Source organism: Plecotus auritus (genome assembly GCF_963455305.1).
Source record: "Plecotus auritus genome assembly, chromosome: 7".
In the NCBI taxonomy this organism is placed as follows: domain Eukaryota; kingdom Metazoa; phylum Chordata; class Mammalia; order Chiroptera; family Vespertilionidae; genus Plecotus; species Plecotus auritus.
Genome location: NC_137774.1, coordinates 132353976 through 132375426, shown reverse-complemented (window position 1 = coordinate 132375426; position 21451 = coordinate 132353976). Strand labels below are relative to the sequence as shown.

At 39.2% G+C, this 21451-nt stretch overlaps 1 protein-coding gene and 1 pseudogene across 2 annotated transcripts in view; both read left to right on the top strand.

Annotated features, from left to right (window-relative positions):
- Positions 1 to 21451, top strand: part of MSH3 (mutS homolog 3) — a 139399-nt gene that overhangs the window by 64231 nt on the left and 53717 nt on the right. Inside the window, exons 13-15 of the mRNA XM_080682388.1 lie at positions 3162 to 3294; positions 18704 to 18891; positions 19592 to 19760. Of these exons, the coding sequence (XP_080538514.1) occupies positions 3162 to 3294; positions 18704 to 18891; positions 19592 to 19760 (490 nt within the window). The remainder of the gene's footprint in view (positions 1 to 3161; positions 3295 to 18703; positions 18892 to 19591; positions 19761 to 21451) is intronic.
- On the top strand, positions 7650 to 8991 carry LOC308253283 (elongation factor 1-alpha 1-like; annotated as a pseudogene). The gene has a single exon. The product of its transcript is annotated as an elongation factor 1-alpha 1-like (transcript).

Genomic DNA, 21451 nt, shown 5'->3' with positions numbered 1-21451 from the left:
TCTGCATTCCCACCAGCAGTGTACCTGGATTTCCTTTTTTCCACATTCTCGCCAGCATTTGTCATTTGTTGATGGTAGCCATTCTGACAAGTGTGAGGTGATACCTCATTGTTGTTTTAATTTGCATTTCTCTGATGATCAGTGACTTTGAGCATTTTTTCATATGTCTCTTGGCCGTCTGTATGTCCACTTTAGAGAACTGCCTATTTAGTCCTTGGCCCAGTTTTTTTTTTTTTTTTTTTAAATATATTTTATTGATATTTCACAGAGAGGAAGGGAGAGGGATAGAGAGCTAGAAACATCGATGAGAGAGAAACATCGATCAGCTGCCTCCTGCACACCTCCCACTGGGGATGTGCCCGCAACCAAGGTACATGCCCTTGACCGGAATCGAACCCGGGACCTTTCAGTCCACAGGCCGACACTCTATCCACTGAGCCAAACCGGTTTGGGCTTGGCCCAGTTTTATATCTATTTTTTAAGAATGTTCTGGTGGACTTCATAAATATGATTTGGATTTTTTTAACCTTTTTTGCTTTTATCTTTTCATATCTCAGACAACCTTTATAAATTTTGAGAAAGAAGCTATCTTTGTCGTCTGTCTTATACATTCACAGATGGCATTACTTTATCTGTCCTCATGCCATCTGTAGCATCATCTTAATCTATCCCAATTGATGTCGTCTTTCATTTATTCAGGAGTGAGTTATTAAAATAAAACTTTATATTTGTGTAGTATTTCGGGTAAATGTTAGGGTAAAACATTGATTTATTTTATCACAACAATTCTATGCAAAGAAATTTTAACTTTTCATTTATTTATGTTTTACCTCATCTTGCTTTACTTTATATGTAGTCTTTGAAGTTGAATTGAATTCAGCAGCCATTTATTGAGCACATATTGTGATCCCAGAACTGTGGGAATGAAGATATGACCCTGTTCTCACTGAGCTTACAGTCTAGTGGAAGAGACTGTGAGGAAGCAAATACAGTTATGATTTTCACTATGGAAAGAAATAGAGAGTGGTATGGAAAAGGATTAAGTCTTGTCTGGTGCATCTAGAAAGCCCTCTCAGAGGAAGGATGATTAGGAGCTTGTGGGTTGTAGGAAAGAGGAAAGGAAACTAAGCTATAGGGAGCAGTGAACTTGAAAGCTCTGACATTAGAGAATTTGGAGTGACCAAGACATTGGAAGAAATTCACAGCAAGAGGAAGGAGTGACAGGTGTTCTGAAGTGAGACTTGAGAGGTAAGCAGGGATCAGTTGTAGGTCAATTAAGGATTCTGGATTTGGACCTAACATTAATGGCAGGTGTTTGATGAGCTTAAAGCAGAGGTATGGCATGACATATTTGGGTTCTAGGAAGACCTCTCAGGGTACAGAGTCGAGAATGGACTGGAAAAAGGGACAGAAGTGGATGTGGTAAGGGAGGTAGGAGGCTGTTTTAGTAGTCTGAGAAGTGATATTTTACTTAGACTAGTGTAATGGAGAGAAATGGGTGGATTTAAGAGGCCACCCAGTGAGAATGGAAGAGCCAATCTGCGTCTACCGAGCTCTGGCTTGTTCTGCTCTCTCATGCTAAACAAATGCCTGTTTTACAGCCAGAGAAAAACGGAGCAGAAATGAGACCTGAAATTAGTTTCTGTATGAGGAACAGGCATGGCCTCACAGGATAGCTATAAAGATAATAAAGATAATAGCACTCAGTTAATTGCAAAGTACTCAATTTAACAGTCATCTAGGCAGGATTCTAATGTGAGGTTTGCCCTTTCATGTGAATGTGTGTGATATCAGCATAGCTTTGATAAACAAATGTGCATTTAGGAGCTGGTGTCTCTCTTTCCCTCCAAATGACAGTTAATCCTTTCATTTGCTTACTTGTTCGTTCGTTCGTTCATTCATTCATTCACATTCATTCATTCATTCGAAACAACATTTACTGAGGGCCTGCTAGCCACTAGATAGGTGTACTTATCTCAGGCTTTAATATCACATGTGGCCATTGTACCTAGTGTAGGCCTTTGGTGTTTATAGGTGGGCCACACTGCGTAGAGGACACATTTAGTCAGGTTTCCATTTTAAGTTGACGGGCCTCCTCATTCCTTCCCAAGTGACACATCACTTAGTGTGTAGACATTGATAGAATCCTGAGGCCCTGGTCTCCCATGTCTCCTGATGTCATTCCACTGTGTTTTCTGTAGCTGCTCCCAGTCTTTGCTTGGGTTCCATATGCCTAATCCCAGTTCACTCAAACAGTTGATCGGTTCACCCACCACCACCAAGTCTTTTATGGAAGCAGTTGGTTAATGGGATGAATTGTTTTTGACTGAGATGGTCAGTCATTTCAGGCAGGAAAATCTGGTTGCCCGTCGTAGACCTGTTATAGTAGCCAAGGTGATGCAAGCAGTTGTAGCACATAAATCCTCAATCTGGTGTAAATACAATAGACGTTTACTTCTTGCTAATGTAAAGTCCAGTGGGTAGTGGATGCGAGATTGGAGGGTTTTTTGGCTCCATTCGTGGACCCAGGCTGATGGAGTCAGCAAGGTTGCCCTGGGCTCAATGTCCTGTAGGCAGATGGGGAGAGAGCGGACACCGGGAGGTTTTCATGGGCCCGGGCTAGCAGTGGTGTAATCCTTCCTACCAGGGTTCGTTGGCTAGAAATTGGGTACATGGCCTTACCTATCTTCAGAGGAGGCTGAGAAGTGCAGTCTCTGTGTCTGCCCAGGAGGAAGGGAAAACCCGATGAGCCTGTCTCTGCCCCTCCTTGTGTGGTACCTGCTTTTTTTTTTTTTTTTGCTTTTTAAAAAAATATATATTTTATTGATTTTTTACAGAGAGGAAGGGAGAGGGATAGAGAGTTAGAAACATCGATGAGAGAGAAACATCGATCAGCTGCCTCCTGCACACCTCCCACTGGGTATGTGCCCGCAACCAAGGTACATGCCCTTGACCGGAATCGAACCTGGGACCCTTGAGTCCGCAGGCCGACGCTCTATCCACTGAGCCAAACGGGTCAGGGCGGTATCTGCTTTTTGATTCAAATGATGAAGGTCAGGAAAGAACCAGTGATGTGGAGAAGCCTCCTTTGTAGCTGGGCCGTAGAATGTCCACATTCTCACTGCTACCACATCTCATAACTGCTGTTACTGTTCTTACAGGGAAATAAATGCTCGGCTGGATGCTGTGTCTGAAGTTCTCTGTTCTGAATCCAGTGTGTTTGGTCAGATAGAAAATCATCTACACAAATTGCCTGACATAGAGAGAGGAGTCTGTAGCATTTATCACAAAAAAGTAAGTGTGGTACAATCAAATCTGTTAAAATCAGTAATGTTCCTCAGCATGAGGACATCAGATATTAAAAGAAAACATCTCAGAGCTTTAGTGTTACTGTATTTTGTAAAATGTTGCAGAGAACATGAGAGAATCCTCAAAAATTTTAACTGCACAGATTAAGATTATTTCAGTTTTTGCATTATAAAAAATGATTTGCCTTCTTCTGTTAACTGCTGCAACACACAGAGGTCCTTCTGTTATAAAACAGGATATTTTCATGTTTCAGCCTCAACGTGTGGACCATCATCAAAATAGGAAATTTATTTAGATTAGCTACGTTTAAAAAGAGTTGACTGATTATTTTGACCTTAGAATAGCTTCTTATTTGACTTAAAGTGAAAATCTGCTTGTATATTTGTGGTGGTTTAATATGCAAACACGTTTAGATATTGAAGGTAAGTTAAAAGCATTATTTTTTTTTATTAAATAAATCTTTATTCAGATTATTACAATTGTTTCTCTTTTTTCCCCCCATAGCTCCCCTCCACCTGGTTCCCACCCCACCTTCTGCCCTTACCTCCCCCCACTGTCCTCTTCCATAGGTGTATGATTTTTGTCCAGTCTCTTCATGAACCCCCCATACCCATTTCCCCCTGAGAATTATCAGTCCACTCCCTTTCTATGCCCCTGATTCTATTATATTCACCAGATTATTCTGTTCCTCAGGTTTTTAATTCACTTGATTTTTAGGTTCACTTGTTGATAGATATGTATTTGTTGTTCATAATTTTTCTCTTTACTTTTTTCTTCTTCCTCTTCTTTAAGAATACCTTTCAGCATTTCATATAATACTGGTTTGGTGGTGATGAACTCCTTCAGCTTTTTCTTATCTGTGAAGCTCTTTATCTGCCCTTCAATTCTGAATGATAGCTTTGCTGGGTAGAGTAATCTTGGTTGTAGGTTCTTGCTATTCATCACATTGAAAATTTCTTGCCACTCCCGTCCGGCCTGCATAGTTTCTGTTGAGAAATCAGCTGACAGACATATGGGTGCTCCCTTGTAGGTAATTAACTGTTTTTCTCTTGCTGCTTTTAAGATTCTCTCTTTGTCTTTTGCTCTTGGCATTTTAATTATGATGTGTCTTGGTGTGGTCCTCTTTGGGTTCCTTTTGTTTGGGGTTCTTTGCGCTTCCTGGACTTGTAAGTCTATTTCTTTCACCAGGTGGGGGAAGTTTTCTGTCATTATTTCTTCCAATAGGTTTTCAGTATCTTGCTCTCTCTCTTCTTCTGGCACCCCCATAATTCTGATGTTGGTACGCTTGAAGTTGTCCCAGAGTCTTCTTACACTATCTTCAACGTTTTGGATTTTTTTTTTTGCTTTTTGCTTTTTCGGTTGAGTGTTTTTTGCTTCTTTGTATTTCAATTTTTTGACTTGATTCTTGTGTTCCTCTAGTCTGTTTTTGGGTCTCTGTATAATATTTTTTATTTCAGTCAGTGTATGTTTAATTTCTAGTTGGTCCTTTTTCATATCTTCGAGGGTCTCGTTATATTTATCGGCCTTTTCTAGGATATTCTTGAAAAGCCTTATAACCGTGGTTTTGAATTCTATATCAGGTTGTTTGTTTTCCTCCATTTCTTTCGTTTGTGATCTGTTTCTTTGTCTCCGCATTTTGGTTGCTTCCCTGAGTTGGTAGGATAGCTTTGTGTGCTAGGTTTCCTATATGGCCCAGTGGGTCAGCCTCCCCAGTTAACCTGAGGTGGACACTCTTGGTGCACCCCTTTGTGGACTGTGTGTACAGCCTTGTTGTAATTAAGTCTTGATTGTTGTTGGTATCACTGGGAGGAATTGACCTCCAGGCCAGTTGGCTGTAAGGATCAGCTGTGTCTACACTGGGAGAAGTTCGGTGCTGGAGACAACCTTATAGGATTAGACTTGCCAAATTGCAATAGCCTCTGTGCTCAGCTTGGATGGGGTGGAGTCTCAGGGCGGAACAGACAGTCTTGGCTTCCCGTCAGCCTTGCCCTTGTGTGCACGCGTGTGCCTTCAGACCTCTGCCTTCCCGGCTCCCGAGTCTCCGCCCGAGAGTCCAGATTCCCCCCACAAGAGCGTGGGTCCCCAGGGGCTCACCTGGAACTGAGGTTCAGTGCAGTCAGAACTGGGGCTCAGTGCAGTCAGGAGCTTCTGACTCCCTTCCACTAGGGAAAGCCTGTGGCAACCTCCACAGCCTTTGTGCGCACTGGCACGCGCGCGCCTGCAGACCTCTGCCTTCCCCGGCTCCCGAGTCTCCGCCCGAGTGTCTAGATTCCCCCCGTAAGAGCGTGGGTCCCCAGGGGCTCGCCTGGAATTGGGGTTCAGTGCAGTCAGAACTGGGGTTCAGTGCAGTCGGGGGCTTCCTTCCCCCTTCCGCCAGAGAAAGTCAGCCAGGCTCTCAGCCGCCCTTCCTCTCTGCGCGCACAAAGACCCTTTGCCGTACCTCCAATTCTCTGTGAGCTTTTCTCTTTCCTTTTAGTTGTAGAATTTTCACTCAGCCAGCTTTTCTGTGGTTCTGGATGGTGTCTGTTCTGTCTTTTAGTTGTAGTTTTGAAATTGTTGTGCGAGGCAGCAGTTTAGGTGCTTACCTATGCTGCCATCTTGGTTTCTCTCTAAAAGCATTATTTTGATTTTCATTATTTAAGCTTTACAGTTTAAGTCATAAAAATGACCGGACAGTTTTTGCAGATGACATGATATTGTACATAGAAAACCCCAAAGACTCGATCAAAAAAACTACTAGACTTAATAAATGAATTTGGCAATGTAGCAGGATACAAAATTAACACTCAGAAATCTATGGCTTTTTTATACACCAATAATGAATTCACAGATAGAGAAACTAAAAAAACAATCCCATTTACCATTGCTCAAAAAAAAAAAAAAATTAAGGTACCTAGGAATAAACTTAACTAAGGAGGTGAAAGACCTGTACTCGGAAAACTACAGGACATTGAAAAAAGAGATAGAGGAAGACATAAACAAATGGAAGAACATACCATGTTCATGGATTGGTAGAATCAACATCATTAAAATGTCCATACTACCCAAAGCAATCTATAGATCAATGCACTCCCTATTAAAATACCAATGGCATATTCACAGACCTAGCACACACTCTCCAAAGATTCATCTGGAATAAAAAAAGACCCCGAATAGCCACAGCAATCCTGAGAAAGAAGAACAAAGTTGGAGGAATCACAATATCAGATATCAAGCTACAGTTCTCAAAACTGCCTGGTACTGGCACAAGAACAGACATATACTGAGTGGCCAGATTATTATGACCACCTGACGTTTGTAGGCAAATTAGCCATACATTGCATTGTATGGGATATGGAAGCCAAAGGCCTGTTCGAACACCTTTGCTGTCTGCAGTTACCAAGATAAAATGTGTCCAATTCGCACAGGAACACAAGGATTGGACAGTCGAGCATTGGAAAAAAGTCACATGGTCCGATGAATCATGTTTCCGGTTGCATCATGCAGGTGGCAGAGTGAGAAATTCACGGAAACAGCATGAAAGCATGCACCACACATGCATGAGTACAAACCTTCAAGCTGGTGGGGGCAGTGTTATGGTTTGGGGCATGTTTTCCTGGCCTGATTTGGGCCCTTTAATTCGTGTGGAACAACATCTGAATAGCACAACATACCTAAGTATCATTGCTGATCAAGTTCATCCTATCATGTTGATGGCGTATCCCAATGGAGATGGCTTCTTCCAACAAGACAATGCGCCATGCCATGGTGCTCATATTGTGCAGGAGTGGTTTCAAGAACATGAGGGAGACTTTATCTTGCTTAGGTGGCCTCCACAATCACCAGATCTCAATCCAATTGAGCATTTGTGGGACGAAGTTAAAAGAGCCATCAGGCAGCTGGTTCCACAACCATCAAATCTCACACAACTGGACAGTGCTATTCATCAGGCATGGTGTCAGATTCCTCACATCACCTTTCAACATCTTGTGGAGTCAATGCCAAGAAGAATCGCCGCAGTATTGAAGGCAAAAGGAGGCCCAACGAAGTACTGATGGAGTTGTCATAATAATCTGGCCACTCAGTGTATGGACCAATGGAACAGATTAGAGAACCCAGAAATAGACCCAAGCCATTATGCTCAATTAATATTTGACAGAGGAGGCAAGAGCATACAATGGAGTCAAGACAGTCTCGTCAGTAAATGGTGCTGGGAAATTTTGTCAGATACATGCAAAAAAAAAAAAAAGAAACTAGATCACCAACTTACACCATACACAAAAATAAACTCAAGCTTTTTCGCAATGGGTTTGCCTCCAGAACACAGGTGTCATGAAAACCACCATTAACTCAAAACCAAGATGGGAAAGGAAAAGACTCCCATCAACATCGTTGTCATTGGACACTTAGATTCCAGAAAGTCTACTACTACTGGCCATCTGATCTACAGATGTGGTGGGATCGACAAGAGAACTATTGAGAAATTTGAGAAGGCTGCTGAGATGGGGAAGGGCTCCTTCAAGTATGCCTGAGTCTTGGATGAACTGAAAGCTGAATGGGAGCGAGGTAGCACCATTGATATCTCCCTGTGGAAATTTGAGACCAGCAAGTATTATGTGCCCATCATTGACCCCAGGGCACAGAGACTTCATAAAAAACATGATTACAGGCACATCTCAGGCTGACGGTGCTGTATCTCCAAGAATGAACAGACCCGTGAGCATGCCCTTTTGGCCTACACGCTGCATGTGAAACAGCTGATTGTTGGTGTTAACATAATGGATTCCACTGAGCCACCCTACAGCCAGAAAAGATACGAGGAAATTGTTAAAGAAGTCAGCACCTACATTAAGAAAATTGGCTACAACCCTGACACAGTAGCATTTGTGCCAATTTCTGGTTGGAATGGTGACAACATGCTGGAGCCAAGTGCTCATATGCCTTGGTTCAAGGGATGGAAGGTCACCCATAAAGATGGCAATGCCAGTGGAACCACACTGCTTGAAGCTCCGGATTGCATCCTGCCACCAACTCGTCGAACTGACAAGCCCCTGTGTCTGCTGCTCCAGGATGTCTACAAAATTGGTGCTATTGGTAGTCACTTTGGGCCAAGTGGAGACTGGTGTTCTCAAGCCCGGCATGGTGGTCACCTTTGCTCCAGTCAGTGTTACAACTGAAGTAAAGTCTGTTGAAATGCACCATGAAGCTGTGAGTGAAACTCTTCCTGGGGACAAAGTGGGCTTCAACGTCAAGAACATGTCTGTCAAAGATGTTCTCTGTGGCACTGTGGCCGGTGGCAGCAAAAATGACCCACCAATGGAAGCAGCTGGCTTCACAGCTCAGGTGATTATCCTGAACCTCCCAGGCCAAATCAGTGCTGGATATGCACCTGTGCTGGATTGTCACACAGCTCACATTGCTTGCAAATTTGCTGAGCTGAAGGAGAAGACTGATCATTGTTCTGGGAAAAAGCTGGAAGATGGCCCCATGTTTTTGAAATCTGGTGATGCTGCCATCATTAATATGATTCCCGGCAAGCCCATGTGTGTTGAGAGCTTCTCTGACTACCCCCCTCTGGGCCGTTTCGCTGTTCGTGACATGAGACAGACAGTTGCTGTAGGTATCATCAAAGCAGTGGACGAGAAGGCAGTTGGAGCTGGCAAAGTCACCAAGTCTGCCCAGAAAGCTCAGAAGGCTAAATGAATATTATTCCCAACTCCTGCCACCCCAGTCTTAATTGGTGGTGGAAGAACGGTCTCAGAACTGTGTGTCTCAATTGGTCATTTAAGTTTGATAGTAAAAGACTGGTTAATGATTACAATGCATCGGAAAACCTTCAGAAGGAAAGGAGAATGTCTTGTGGACCATTTGGTTCTTTTGTGTGTGTGGCAGTTTTTAAGTTATTAGTTTTTAAAATCAGTACTTTTTAATGGAAACAACATGACCAAAAATCAGTCACAGAATTTTGAGACCCATTAAAATAACAAAGTTTAATGAGAAACCTGTGTGTTCTTTTGGTCAACACTGTAACTTTCTGTTACACTACTTAGGTAAAAGACTTTAGAATTGCCCATGACCTATTTCCGGTGTTATGTCTGCTGATACTTTACAATTGGATAGTTCTGTTAACATTTTTTTCTGGGTGGGAACTTTGGGGTTTTTTGTGGGTTCTTTTTTTTTCCACTTAAAGGGAGGAATCGCCTGTCTCTTCATGGTAAAAGCTATGGGAAAGGCGGGGGGGTGGGGTGGCGGGGTCTGTTGGTGTAACACTAAATAGGTTAGGACAGGTAAGCAAAGAGTAACTTTGTGTTGTAAGCTAGTGTCTAAAGGCCAGATTCTGTAAAGGCCACGTGTTAACATATAAAATTTTGTAGTTACATCAATATTGAGTAAATTTGTTGGTATGTCAAATTTTAGTTTCCAAGTTTTACTGGAATGTGAATTCACATTGACAAATGCTGAGGTAGTTTAAGAACCTAAAGTGAGGTTTGAATAGTATTGAACTGTCTTGCTGCAGTTATTGTATCCAAATTCTAGGAAAAATAAATTGATGCTGGAAAAAAAAATCCACCTCAAAATGGTTAAAGGACTTAAATATAAGACGGGAAACCATAAAAATTCTACAAGACTCCATAGGCAGCAAAATATCAGACATATGTCGTAGCAATGTCTTTACCATACAGCTCCTAGGGCAACGGAAACTAAAGAGAAAATAAACAAATGGGACTACATCAAAATAAAAAGCTTCTGCACAGCAAAAGAAACCATCAACAAAACAAGAAAGTCAACTGCATGGGAGAACATATTTGCCAATGCTATCTCAGATAACGGTTTAATCTCCAAAATTTACACGGAACTCATACAACTTAACAAAAGGAAGATAAACAACCTAATAAAAAAACGGGCAAAGGAGCTAAGTAGACACTTTTTTAAAGAGGACATACAGAAGGCCAAGAGACATGAAAACATGCTCAGAGTCACTAATCATCCGAGAGATGCAAATCAAAACAACAGTGAGATACCATCTCACACCTATCAGAATGGCTATCATCAACAAATCAATAAGCAAGTGCTGGCAGGGATGTGGGGAAAAAGGAACCCTCGTGCACTGCTGGTGGGAATGCAGACTGGTGCAGCCACTGTGGAAAACAGTATGGAGTTTCCTCAAAAAGTTAAAAATGGAATTCCCATTTGACCCAGTAATCCCACTTCTAGGACTATATCCCAAGAAACCAGAGATACTAATCAGAAAGGATATATTATATGCACCCTATGTTCATAGCAACACAATTTACAATAGCTAAGATTTGGAAACAGCCCAAGTGCCCATCAGCAGATGAGTGGATTAAAAAACGGTGGTACAACTGTTCTCAAAACAGCCTGGTACTGGCACAAGAACAGACATATAGACCAATGGAATAGAATAGAGAATCCGGATATCGACCCAAACCACTATGCGCCATTAATATTTGACAAAGGAGGCATGAAAATACAATGGAGTCAAGACAGTCTCTTCAATAAATGGTGTTGGGAAAATTGGACAGATACATGCAAAAAAAATGAAACTAGATCACCAACTTACACCATACACAAAAATAAACTCAAAATGGATACAGGACTTAAACATAAGACGGGAAACCATAAAAATACTAGAGGAATCCACAGGCAGCAAAATCTCAGACATATGCCGAAAGAACTTCTTCACTGATACTGCCCCTAGGGCAATGGAAGCCAAAGAGAAAATAAACAAATGGGACTACATCAAAATAAAAAGCTTTTTCACAGCAAAAGAAACCATCAACAAAACAACAAGAAAGCCCACTGTATGGGAGAACATATTTGCAAATGTTATCACTGATAAAGGTTTAATCTCCAACATCTACAGGCAGCTTATACAAGTTAATAAAAGGAAGATAAATGATCCAATAAAAAAAATGGTCAACGAGCCAAAACCAGTTTGGCTCAGTGGATAGAGCGTTGGCCTGTGGACTGAAAGGTCCCGGGTTCGATTCCGGTCAAGGGCATGTACCTTGGTTGCGGGCACATCCTCAGTGGGAGGTGTGCAGGAGGCAGCTGATCGATGTTTCTCTCTCATCGATGTTTCTAGCTTTCTATCCCTCTCCCTTCCTCTCTGTGAAATATCAATAAAATATATTAAAAAAAAAAAAGGGCAACGGACCTAAATAGAATCTTTTCAAAAGAAGACGGAAGGCCAAGAGACACATGAAAACATGCTCAAAGTCACTAGTTATCCGAGAGATGCAAATCAAAACGACAATGCGATACCATCTCACACCTGTCAGAATGGTTATCATCAACAAATCAACAAAAGACAAGTGTTGGTGAGGATGCAGAGAAAAAGGAACCCTCGTGCACTGCTGGTGGGAATGCAGACTGGTGCAGCCACTGTGGAGAACAGTATGGAGTTTCCTCAAAAAACTGAAAATGGAACTCCCATTTGACCCAGTAATCCCACTCCTAGGAATATATCCTAAGAAACTAGAAACACCAATCAGAAAGGATATATGCACCCCTATGTTCATAGCAGCACAATTTACAATAGCTAAGATTTGGAAACAGCCTAGGTGTCTGTCAGCAGATGACCGGATCGGAAAACTATGGTACATCTACACAATGGAATACTATAAAAAAGAAGGAATTCTTACCATTTGTAGCAACCTGGATGGAATTGGAGAACATTATGCTAAGTGAAATAAGCCAGTCAATGAAAGAAAAATACCACATGATCTCACTCATTTGTGGATAATAAAAAACATTATAAACTGATGAACAAAAAGATAGATACAGAGGCAGTAAAGCATCATACAGACTGTCAAATTACAGTGGGAAGGTTAGGGAGAGGTGGGGGAAATAAGAGATCAACTGAAGGATTTATATGCATGCATATAAGAACAACCAATGGATGCAAAACATTGGGGGGTGAGGGCATGTATGGGAGTGGGGTGGGGGGGCAATGGTAAGATATGTACACCTATAATACCTTAATAAAAAAAAAACAACAAAAAAAACCAACAAAAAAATGGTGGTACATCTACACAATGGAATACTATGCTGCTATAAAAAAGAAGGAACTTTTACCATTTGCAACAGCATGGATGGAACTGAAGAGCATTATGCTAAGCCAGTGGTTGGCAAACTCATTAGTCAACAGCGCCAAATATCAATAGTACAACGATTGAAATTTCTTTTGAGAGCCAAATTTTTTAAACTTAAACTTCTTCTAACGCCACATCTTCAAAATAGTCTCACCCAGGCCGTGGTATTTTGTGGAAGAGCCACACTCAAGGGGCCAAAGAGCTGCATGTGGCTCACGAGCCGCAGTTTGCCGACCACTGTGCTAAGAGAAATAAGCCAGTCGGAGAAAGATAAGTATCACATGATCTCACTCATATGTGGGATATAATGAACAACATAAACTTATGAACAAAAATAGATCCAGAGACAAGGTAGCACTGAACAGACTGTCCAACCTCAGAAAGAAGGCAGGGGAGGGTGGCGGGGGGTGGGTGGGGGGAGGCGGTTAGAGATAAACCAAAGGACTTGTATGCATGCATATTAACATATCCAATGGACACAGACACTGGGGTGGTGGGGGCTTGTCCTGGGGGATGGGAGTGATGGGGGTAAGGGGGTCAATTGGGGCAAAAGGAGACATATGCAATACTTTAAACAATAATAATAAAAAAATGACAGGACAGGTCTTTCACACTTAGGGAAATAATTTACTTTATGGTCAAAAGATAAACTTCCAGTTATAAAATAAATAAGTGATGGAGATGAATGTACAGTCTGATGACAGTAGTTAGCAATACTGTGTTGTATATTCAAAAGTTGCTAGGATAGTAGATCTTACAAGTTCTCATCACAAAAGAGAACCTTTGTGTACTGTTGGTAGGAGTGAAATTAGTGAGGCACTATGAAAAGAGTATAAAGATTCCTCAAAAAATGAAATATAGAACTACAAGATGACCCTGTAATTCCACTTCTGGGTTTTTATCTGAAGAAAATGTAAACACTAATTTGAAAAGATATATACAGCCTTATTTTCATTGCAACATTATCTACAACTAGAGACCCGGTGCACAAAATTTGTGCACAGTTAGGGCCCCCAGGCCTGGCTGGTGATCAGGGCCGGTCTATGGGGCAACTGGCAGGGCGTTTGGTGGTGGTGGGGGGGGGCGCTGTCACCCGCCTTGGCCGGCCTGGCGCTGCCCACTTGCCGGCCCCAGCCCTCATCCCCGCTGCCAGTCACCTTCCACCACTGGCAGCCACCAATCTGTTCTCTGTATCTGTGAGTTTGGTTTTTTTATTGTTGTTGTTGTTATTGTTGTTTTTTTAGATTTCACATATAAGTGAGATCATACAGTATAGAATCTAATTGATTTTAAAGTTATTCAATGGAGAAAGAATGACTTTTTTTTTAAAATTTCAAATGTCCTTTACCAAAGAACTTATGACCCATTCAGAAGCTGTTCCTTGTTGCTGTTTTAATGTTTAATGTGCATAAAGATTGGTTTTAAAAGTGAAGATTATAAACGATATAGTAACAAACCAAATCATTAGGAAGTCTAAATACTTTAAGCCAAATTATTATGGATAGTTATCTGGCTCTTGGAACCCGCCATCAAACACATGTCTGTTCTTTATCATTAGAGTACTCTAAAAATCTTCTGCTGTATGCACCAAATGGTGAGTGATATCCTGGGTACAGACTGTTTCAATTATGTGAAATTCATAAAATGCTACATCTTGCTGTGTGTAAAGTGCTCCATGTAATAGGCATAAATAGGTATTTTTATGATGATAATAATAGAGGATCCCAAGTGGGTTAACCCTGAAGTAAAAAAACCATTTCTTTTAATAGAACTTAAAATTCAGATCTTAGAAAATTGTGATAGTCACAGGAACCAATTAACTTTTACTGCTAAGGTTGGCATATACTTAAAGGATAATAGCACTTAGTAAATGTCGGAAAGACAGTGATTTCAGAATTTTTTGTAGGTGAGAATAGTTTCTTAGCCAGAGTGGGGTAAGCCTAAAGTCAGATTTCCAGTGTGCGGCTTCGGCTGGGGCTCTTCCGGCCTGTGATGCTCGGCTTTTGCACTTGTGGGTCTGTGCTAACGCTCTTCCACAGGGCAGTGTGCTGATGGGAATGGGGCCGCACCAGAGTGGCTCTGGGGGCAGCTGCCTTGTCCTCTGCCTCAGCTTTACCCGTATCCTCAGTTTTCTTTCAGAACCATTGAAAGATGCTTGAAAACAATCTTCCTTGGGCACTTGATTGGAAAGAGCTTCTGGTTTTCAGTCTGCTTCTATTGTTGACTTAAACTTTACATCATATCTGAGCATGAAAAATCAACCTCTTTTTTCCTTTTCAAATTGCAGTAATCTCATGTAGATTATTATTAAAAATATTACAAATGTTTATTTTTAGTCTTTCATTTTTTTGGTTTTCTTTATTAAACATATTTTTATTGATTTCAGAAAAGAAGGATGAGGGAGAAAAGAGATAGAAACATCAATGATGAGAGAGAATCATTGATCGGCTGCCTCCTGCACGCCCCCTACTGGGGATCGAGCCCACAACTCCAGGCATGTGCCCTGACAGGGAATGGAACCATGACCTCCTGATTCATAGGTCAACACTCAACCACTGAGCCACACCAGCCGGGCTAGTCATTCATCTTTGTTAGAATGTATCAAGTGACTATTAACCAAAAAGCTTCTAGGTTCAACCTTTATGCAAATAGTCCAGTTTCCTATATGTATCTTTCCCTGTATACAGTGGCCTTTCTGGAGAAGAGGTGCTTTATGCTACACTTTTAACTAAACTTTTGTTCAGTTAGATCTAACATCTTATTTTTCTGCATAACTTCATTCATTCCTTATAGTTAATAGTTGTCTTTCAAAATATATTCTTAGCATTAATCCATTTTATATGTATTACTTATTATGTATACTTACCATTAACTCAGTCCTAAATCTCTTTTACCTCAAGATACTTATTTTCATAAAATATTTTTTAAAAAATATTTTTATTGATTTCAGAGAGGAAGGGAGAGGGAGAAAGAGATAGAAACATCAATGATGAGAGAGAATCATTGATCAGCTGCCTCCTGCACACCCCCTACTGGGGATTGAACCCGCAACCCAGGCATGTGCCCTTGACTGAATCGAACCCAGGACTCTTCAGTCCACAGGCTGAGGCTCTATCCACTGAGCCAAACCAGCTAGAGCTCAAATACATTTTAATTTTATTTTCTTTAGCCTTCTGAACTGATCCAACCTGGACTAGTTGCCTTTCTCATTACAATTGTTATATAACTACTTTCTTAGATTCCCTTTATTTCCCTTGAGTTGAATCTTCTGTTTTCTGTATTTCATATATTCCTCTTGGTTTCTTCCTTCTTTTTGGTGGAATACATCCTCAGAAGCATTCTGAGAAAGAGTATTGAAATGTTTTGAGACATTGATGTCTGGAAATGTCTTTTTTTTTTCTACTTTCACTTTTTTTTTTTTGGTAGTTTGGATGTAAAACTCTAGGCTACAAATTATTTTCCTTCGGGGGCACAAACATACAATGGGGTAAAGATAGTTTGTTCAATAAATGATGTTGGGAAAATTGGACAGATCCGTGCAAAAATGGAAACTAAGCCACCTTTTTACACCATACACAAGAACAAACTCAAAATGGATGAAAAACTTAAATGTTATACTTGAAACCATAAAATCTTAGAAGAAAACATTGGCAGTAACATCTCGGACGTTTCCCATAGCAATATTTTCTTCTAATATATATCCTCGGGCAAGGGAAACAAAAGAAAAATAAAAAAATGGGACTACACCAAACTGAAAAGTTTTTGCACAGCCAAGGAAACCATCAACAAATGAAAAGACAATCCACCAGATGGGAGAACATATTTGACAATGACACATCTGATAAGGGCTTCATATCCAACATTTATAAAGACCTTATAAAACTCAACACCAAAAAACTATCATTCCAATTAAAAATGGGCAAAGGACCTGAATAGATATCTCTCCAAAAACATACAGATGGCCAATACATATATGAAAAGATGTTCAACATCAATAATCATCAGATAAATGGGCAATGCATTTTTGCATATAAATTCTTTGGTTATTCTCTTCCTGCTCCCCCCTCCCTTCTCTTTGAGATTCATCAGTTTGTTCCATGCTTCCATTGCCTCTGGATCTGATCTGTTTAGTTTGTCAGTTTATTTTGTTCATTAGATTCCACATATGAGTGAGATCATGTGACATTTGTCTTTCTCTGACTGGTTTATTTTGCTTAGCGTGATACTCTCCAGGTTCCTCCATGCTTTCTCAAAGGGTAAGAGATCATTCCTTTTTAAAGCTGCATAATATTCCATGGTGTAAATGTACCACAGCTTTTTTATCCACTCATCTACTGATGGGCACTTGGACTGTTTCCAGATCTTAGCTATTATAGTATCTTTAGATTTTCCTCTTGGGCTTGTGAGATTCCCCAGATACTCTTTCAGCCTCCTGACTAGCTAACAATATTCTGGAAGGTAGAGAGGGACAACTGGGAATCTCAGTGTTTAGTTTGTCACTGTTCTTTTAATCCCTTGCTATTGGTGGTACCTTCATCTTTCACAGTGCCTGAAGCTGGTTCAGGATAGTCTATGTTTTAACTTCTCCAGAAACTAAATTAGTCTTCTGTAGTGTGGGAGAGTGGTAGTTGTTCAGTGGCAGGGAGGGAAATAGGAGATTGAGGGATTTAATTACTTCTTAAATCACTTGCAATCAATCATTTCCTATCCTCCACCCCCCCGCCCCCCCAATTTCACTTACAAAGGTAATTTGTGCCACCATTTCCTGAGTATTTTAGGATTCTTGGTGTATCTCAAGTTGGATCCTAGTTTTCCTCAGGACCAGCTTATGATGAAAATATTTTGAGTCTTCAAAGTCAAGTACCACTTATCTATTTACTTAGAATGTCTAAGACAAGCATGTCAAACTCACGGCCGGTGGGCGGGGAGTTTGACATGCTTGTTCTAAGATGTGATGCACTTGATCTCAGCCAGAAGGCTGAGAAGTTATATAAGATGTTGTTGCTGTTGTCTTTTGTCCTAGTTATTCTTGTTGTGTCATGCCTTTTTAAGCAGTCTTTGACTGTAGTTTCAAGATAGAGTGAAATTGATGCTCATGAAATTAAATAGCCCATTCTCTTTTTCAGAAGCTCCAGTGTAAAAAGTATTCATGCTCATATAAAAGATTACAGTAGTGTACATGGGTATGAAAGAGAGTGAAAATTCTTCCTCTACCATTCTCACAAACCCACTATCCAGAGTAAATTACATATGTATCTTTCTAGAAATTTTTAATTTATACTTTTATTTCTGTAGAATAATGCATAGAATTTAAAGAATCACAAATGAAATTTTACTTTGTACTTTGTATAATTAATATATGTTGAAATTATGGAGTTCCATATCAATTTATACATCGGTATGTACACATGTCTGAATTTTTAAACTGTTTCACACCTTGTGTGAGTTTTTTCTAATATTTCAGTTGCTAGATATTGGTTTCTTATTTATCCTTTTAGTGTTATTATAAACAATTTACTATAAATATTCAGATACATATATTTTCTCTACTTGCTATAGTATTTTAGTTAACTTCTTAAAAGTATAATGCTTAGTCAAAGGATATGTGTACTTTTTTATTATGATGATGTGTCAAATTGTCCTTCAAAAAGGTTATCTCTCTATGAATAGTGTATAAAAATGTCTTTTTTTTTTTTACACTCTGTATATCTTGGTTATTATCAAGTTTTAAAATTTTTGACATCCTGGTAAGTGAAAAATGCTATCCTGTATTTTTAATTTGCTTGTCCTAATTATATGTGTGGTTAGTCATGTGCTTATTGGACATTCTTTTTTTTATGAGCTGCATAGTCAGTTCATTTAGCCTTTATTCTTTGGATTACTCATCTTCTTCATGTAAGATTTGTAAGAGCTCAATATATTTGGGGGATTTTGTCCTTCATCTCTTAAATGTCTTACAGATATTTCCCCAGAATTGTCCTTTATATTTTTGACATTGTTTACTGTATTTTTGCTATGTGGTCAGTGAATTTGAAAATGAAAAACTGTTGAACAACTATTGGCTTTACTATTTCTGTCTCAAATTATTTTCCTTATAGTTTTAAAATATTATTTTATAAAGTGTTTAAACTATTGATTTGACATTTAGAAGGTATCAACAGTATTTTATTTCAATTATATAGTTTATAAAGTAAATTAAAGCTTTCTTTTATTCTGATTCTAACTTTAAGTAGATCACAAATTAAATTTTATTTTCATGTATTATATGCTATCTGGGTAAAAACTATTTCTGTTTTTAGTGTTCTACCAAAGAGTTCTTCTTGATTGTCAAAACCCTTTATCACCTGAAGTCAGAATTTCAAGCATTAATACCGGCTGTGAATTCCCATATCCAGTCAGACCTGCTCCGGACATTTATTTTAGAAATTCCTGAACTCCTCCATCCAGTGGAGCATTACTTAAAGATCCTTAATGAACAAGCTGCCAAGTGAGTAGCAAACTCTGTTCTTTCTTCCCAGTGGTGGAGGTTTTAATTTGCTTGCCCTAATGCATTTGCCATTTGATTTGTGGATTCTTAAACTTCACTGAAAGTAATGGAAGAAGTTGCATGTGAAATTAGAATTGTGATTGGATACTAAAGGCTGTTTTACAGCTAGAAGTAACACTTTGCTATCTAAAATTTAGGCAGTTCACCATCTAGGATAGATGCAGTACTTACTCAGGTATCAGATGATGAAAATATAAAACCCAGACAGAGCAGTTTATTAATCCAAAAGTGAGTATCAGATGGCATCTTGTACTCATTTGCTAGAAATCCAGGGATGGTCCGCCTTATATTTAGAAACGACAAGCAAAGTTATCCTTTAATAAGCAGTCCTTTTACATTCATCCCACAAAGAACTCTACATAAAAGAAAGAGGAATTGACAGTATTTATGTTTGTGTTTGTTTTCTGAATAGGCAAACAATGCTTGGTTTTTACCATTGGAATCATGAGCTTGTAAAATGAAAATGGTGTTAGGATAATTTTGTTTGTTTTCAAAGAAATTAAGAAACTTACCCATAAATATTTAGTGGCAGTTTTCCAGACTTCCAACCTTTTGGGTTTACATCATGCTGCAAAAAATAATTGATAACTGGTATAAGTGATATGCTTCAATATATATATTTGCATTTTTTATTTTTTAGAATTGGGGATAAAACTGAATTATTCAAAGACCTTTCTGATTTTCCTTTAATAAAAAAGAGGAAGGATGAAATTCAAGGAGTTACTGACAAGATCCAAATACATTTGCAAGAAATAAGAAAAATACTGAAAAATCCTTCTGCACAATATGTGACAGTATCAGGACAGGAGGTAATGTCAAAAATACTTTTATTGTAAAATCTGTTTTAAAATATAAATAAAAATATGAGGATAGAATGAAAACATTATTTTGTTCAGATTTCCTGTTTTGTTCCTTAGGAATATGTTGTATTATTTTGTTTCGATTAGAATTATTTTATAAGTTTTTTTTATTTACTGTAGTAGATCAACTTGGTAAAACCATGCAACTTAATGTTACATGTGCTTTAATATTAGCCGTTGAATTGATAGGAAACCCTGGTGGTTGTGAATTGTGACTTACAGGATTCATTTATCCTAAATCCAGGGGAGAGCCGTTAGTCTTTGGTTCCCTGTTTGCAAATGACGGAATGACCGAAGGGAACCACCCTTATTGATCACACAGTGATTATATGGCAGCGCTTCCTTCTGAAGTTAGGAGTATAGGTGCTAACAAAGCAAACAACAGTGAAAACCTGTGTTAGTGAGACTTCCGTGGGGTTATGGTGCTGTTTAGAATGTGTTTTTGGTATGTTACTTCAGTTTAAAGTTTGATCATTTTGAATGAGAACCTGGAAAAACTATTTTTTTTAAGTGTGGTTGTACCTTTTGGTTCTGTTCTGAGTTTCGAGGCATGCCTCTTCTAGATCTTATGTTTAATAAAAGATAAAGATTCTAATGGAGGAATGTTTATTAATCTTATGCCACTTAACAGACATTAAGTCAGCCTGTGTTCTGGACTAACATTATTAAGATGTTATAGTATACTCGGGCAGACATTTTACAGTGCATTCACACGGAGCTCTATATAACAGAACAACTATTGACAGCATTCACATTTTTTCTCCCCCCTTTTCCCCTGAACAGGCAAATACCAAATATTTAGTTGTATGTCTTGGTTTCACCATGCAATCATAGCCTTGCAAAGTGACAAGTGACCTTAGTGCCACTCTCCTGGCTATTTACTGAAATGAGATGATCGAAACTGCTTAGTAACATTCATGAAAGATATGTAGTAGAAAAATGATTAGCTGGTGGTACCATGGGGAAAGCCGAGTTTAAGTGTCAGTCCTTGCACTCACATGCTGTGTGACCATGGAAGGGTCTCCTTTGTCATGAGTCTACCATGAAGACCGATTGTGCTAAAATACGTGAATGTGCTTTCTAATCATAAAGCACTACACCAGTGTTACTCAAATAATAATGATAGTAGTAGTAGTAATATAGTTACCATTAACCAGCACTTGTTAAAGTCTAGAACAATGCTAAGTGCTTTGCATATGTTATGTAGTTTAATCCTTGTAACAACACAAGAAGGGGTTTTGCTAGTTTTGCTGGAAAGAAAACTGGAGTACATAGGTAAGTCAGAAGCCCAATTCCATCCTAGTTCTGCCTGACTCTTTCTACCATGTCATTATTTCACTCTACTCATCCTAGGGGATTCTCAACATCATGGATTTTATTTAATCCAGACATTTTAGAGCTCATACTATTCAAACTAAAAAAACCCCACTTAAATCTTGGGAAGGCAGTCCTGGAATCGATTGGCAGTTTTCAAGTAAAAATAATGAAGAACTCATAAGGATAATAAATTAGTTATTTATTTTATTTTTTATCAGTGTTGCATTGAAGTTTTAAAAAAAGCATCACATGGAGATGAAATAATTGGATTACAAATGATTAGGGAGGGAGATAGATTATCTTATTCTTTACTTAACCTTTAC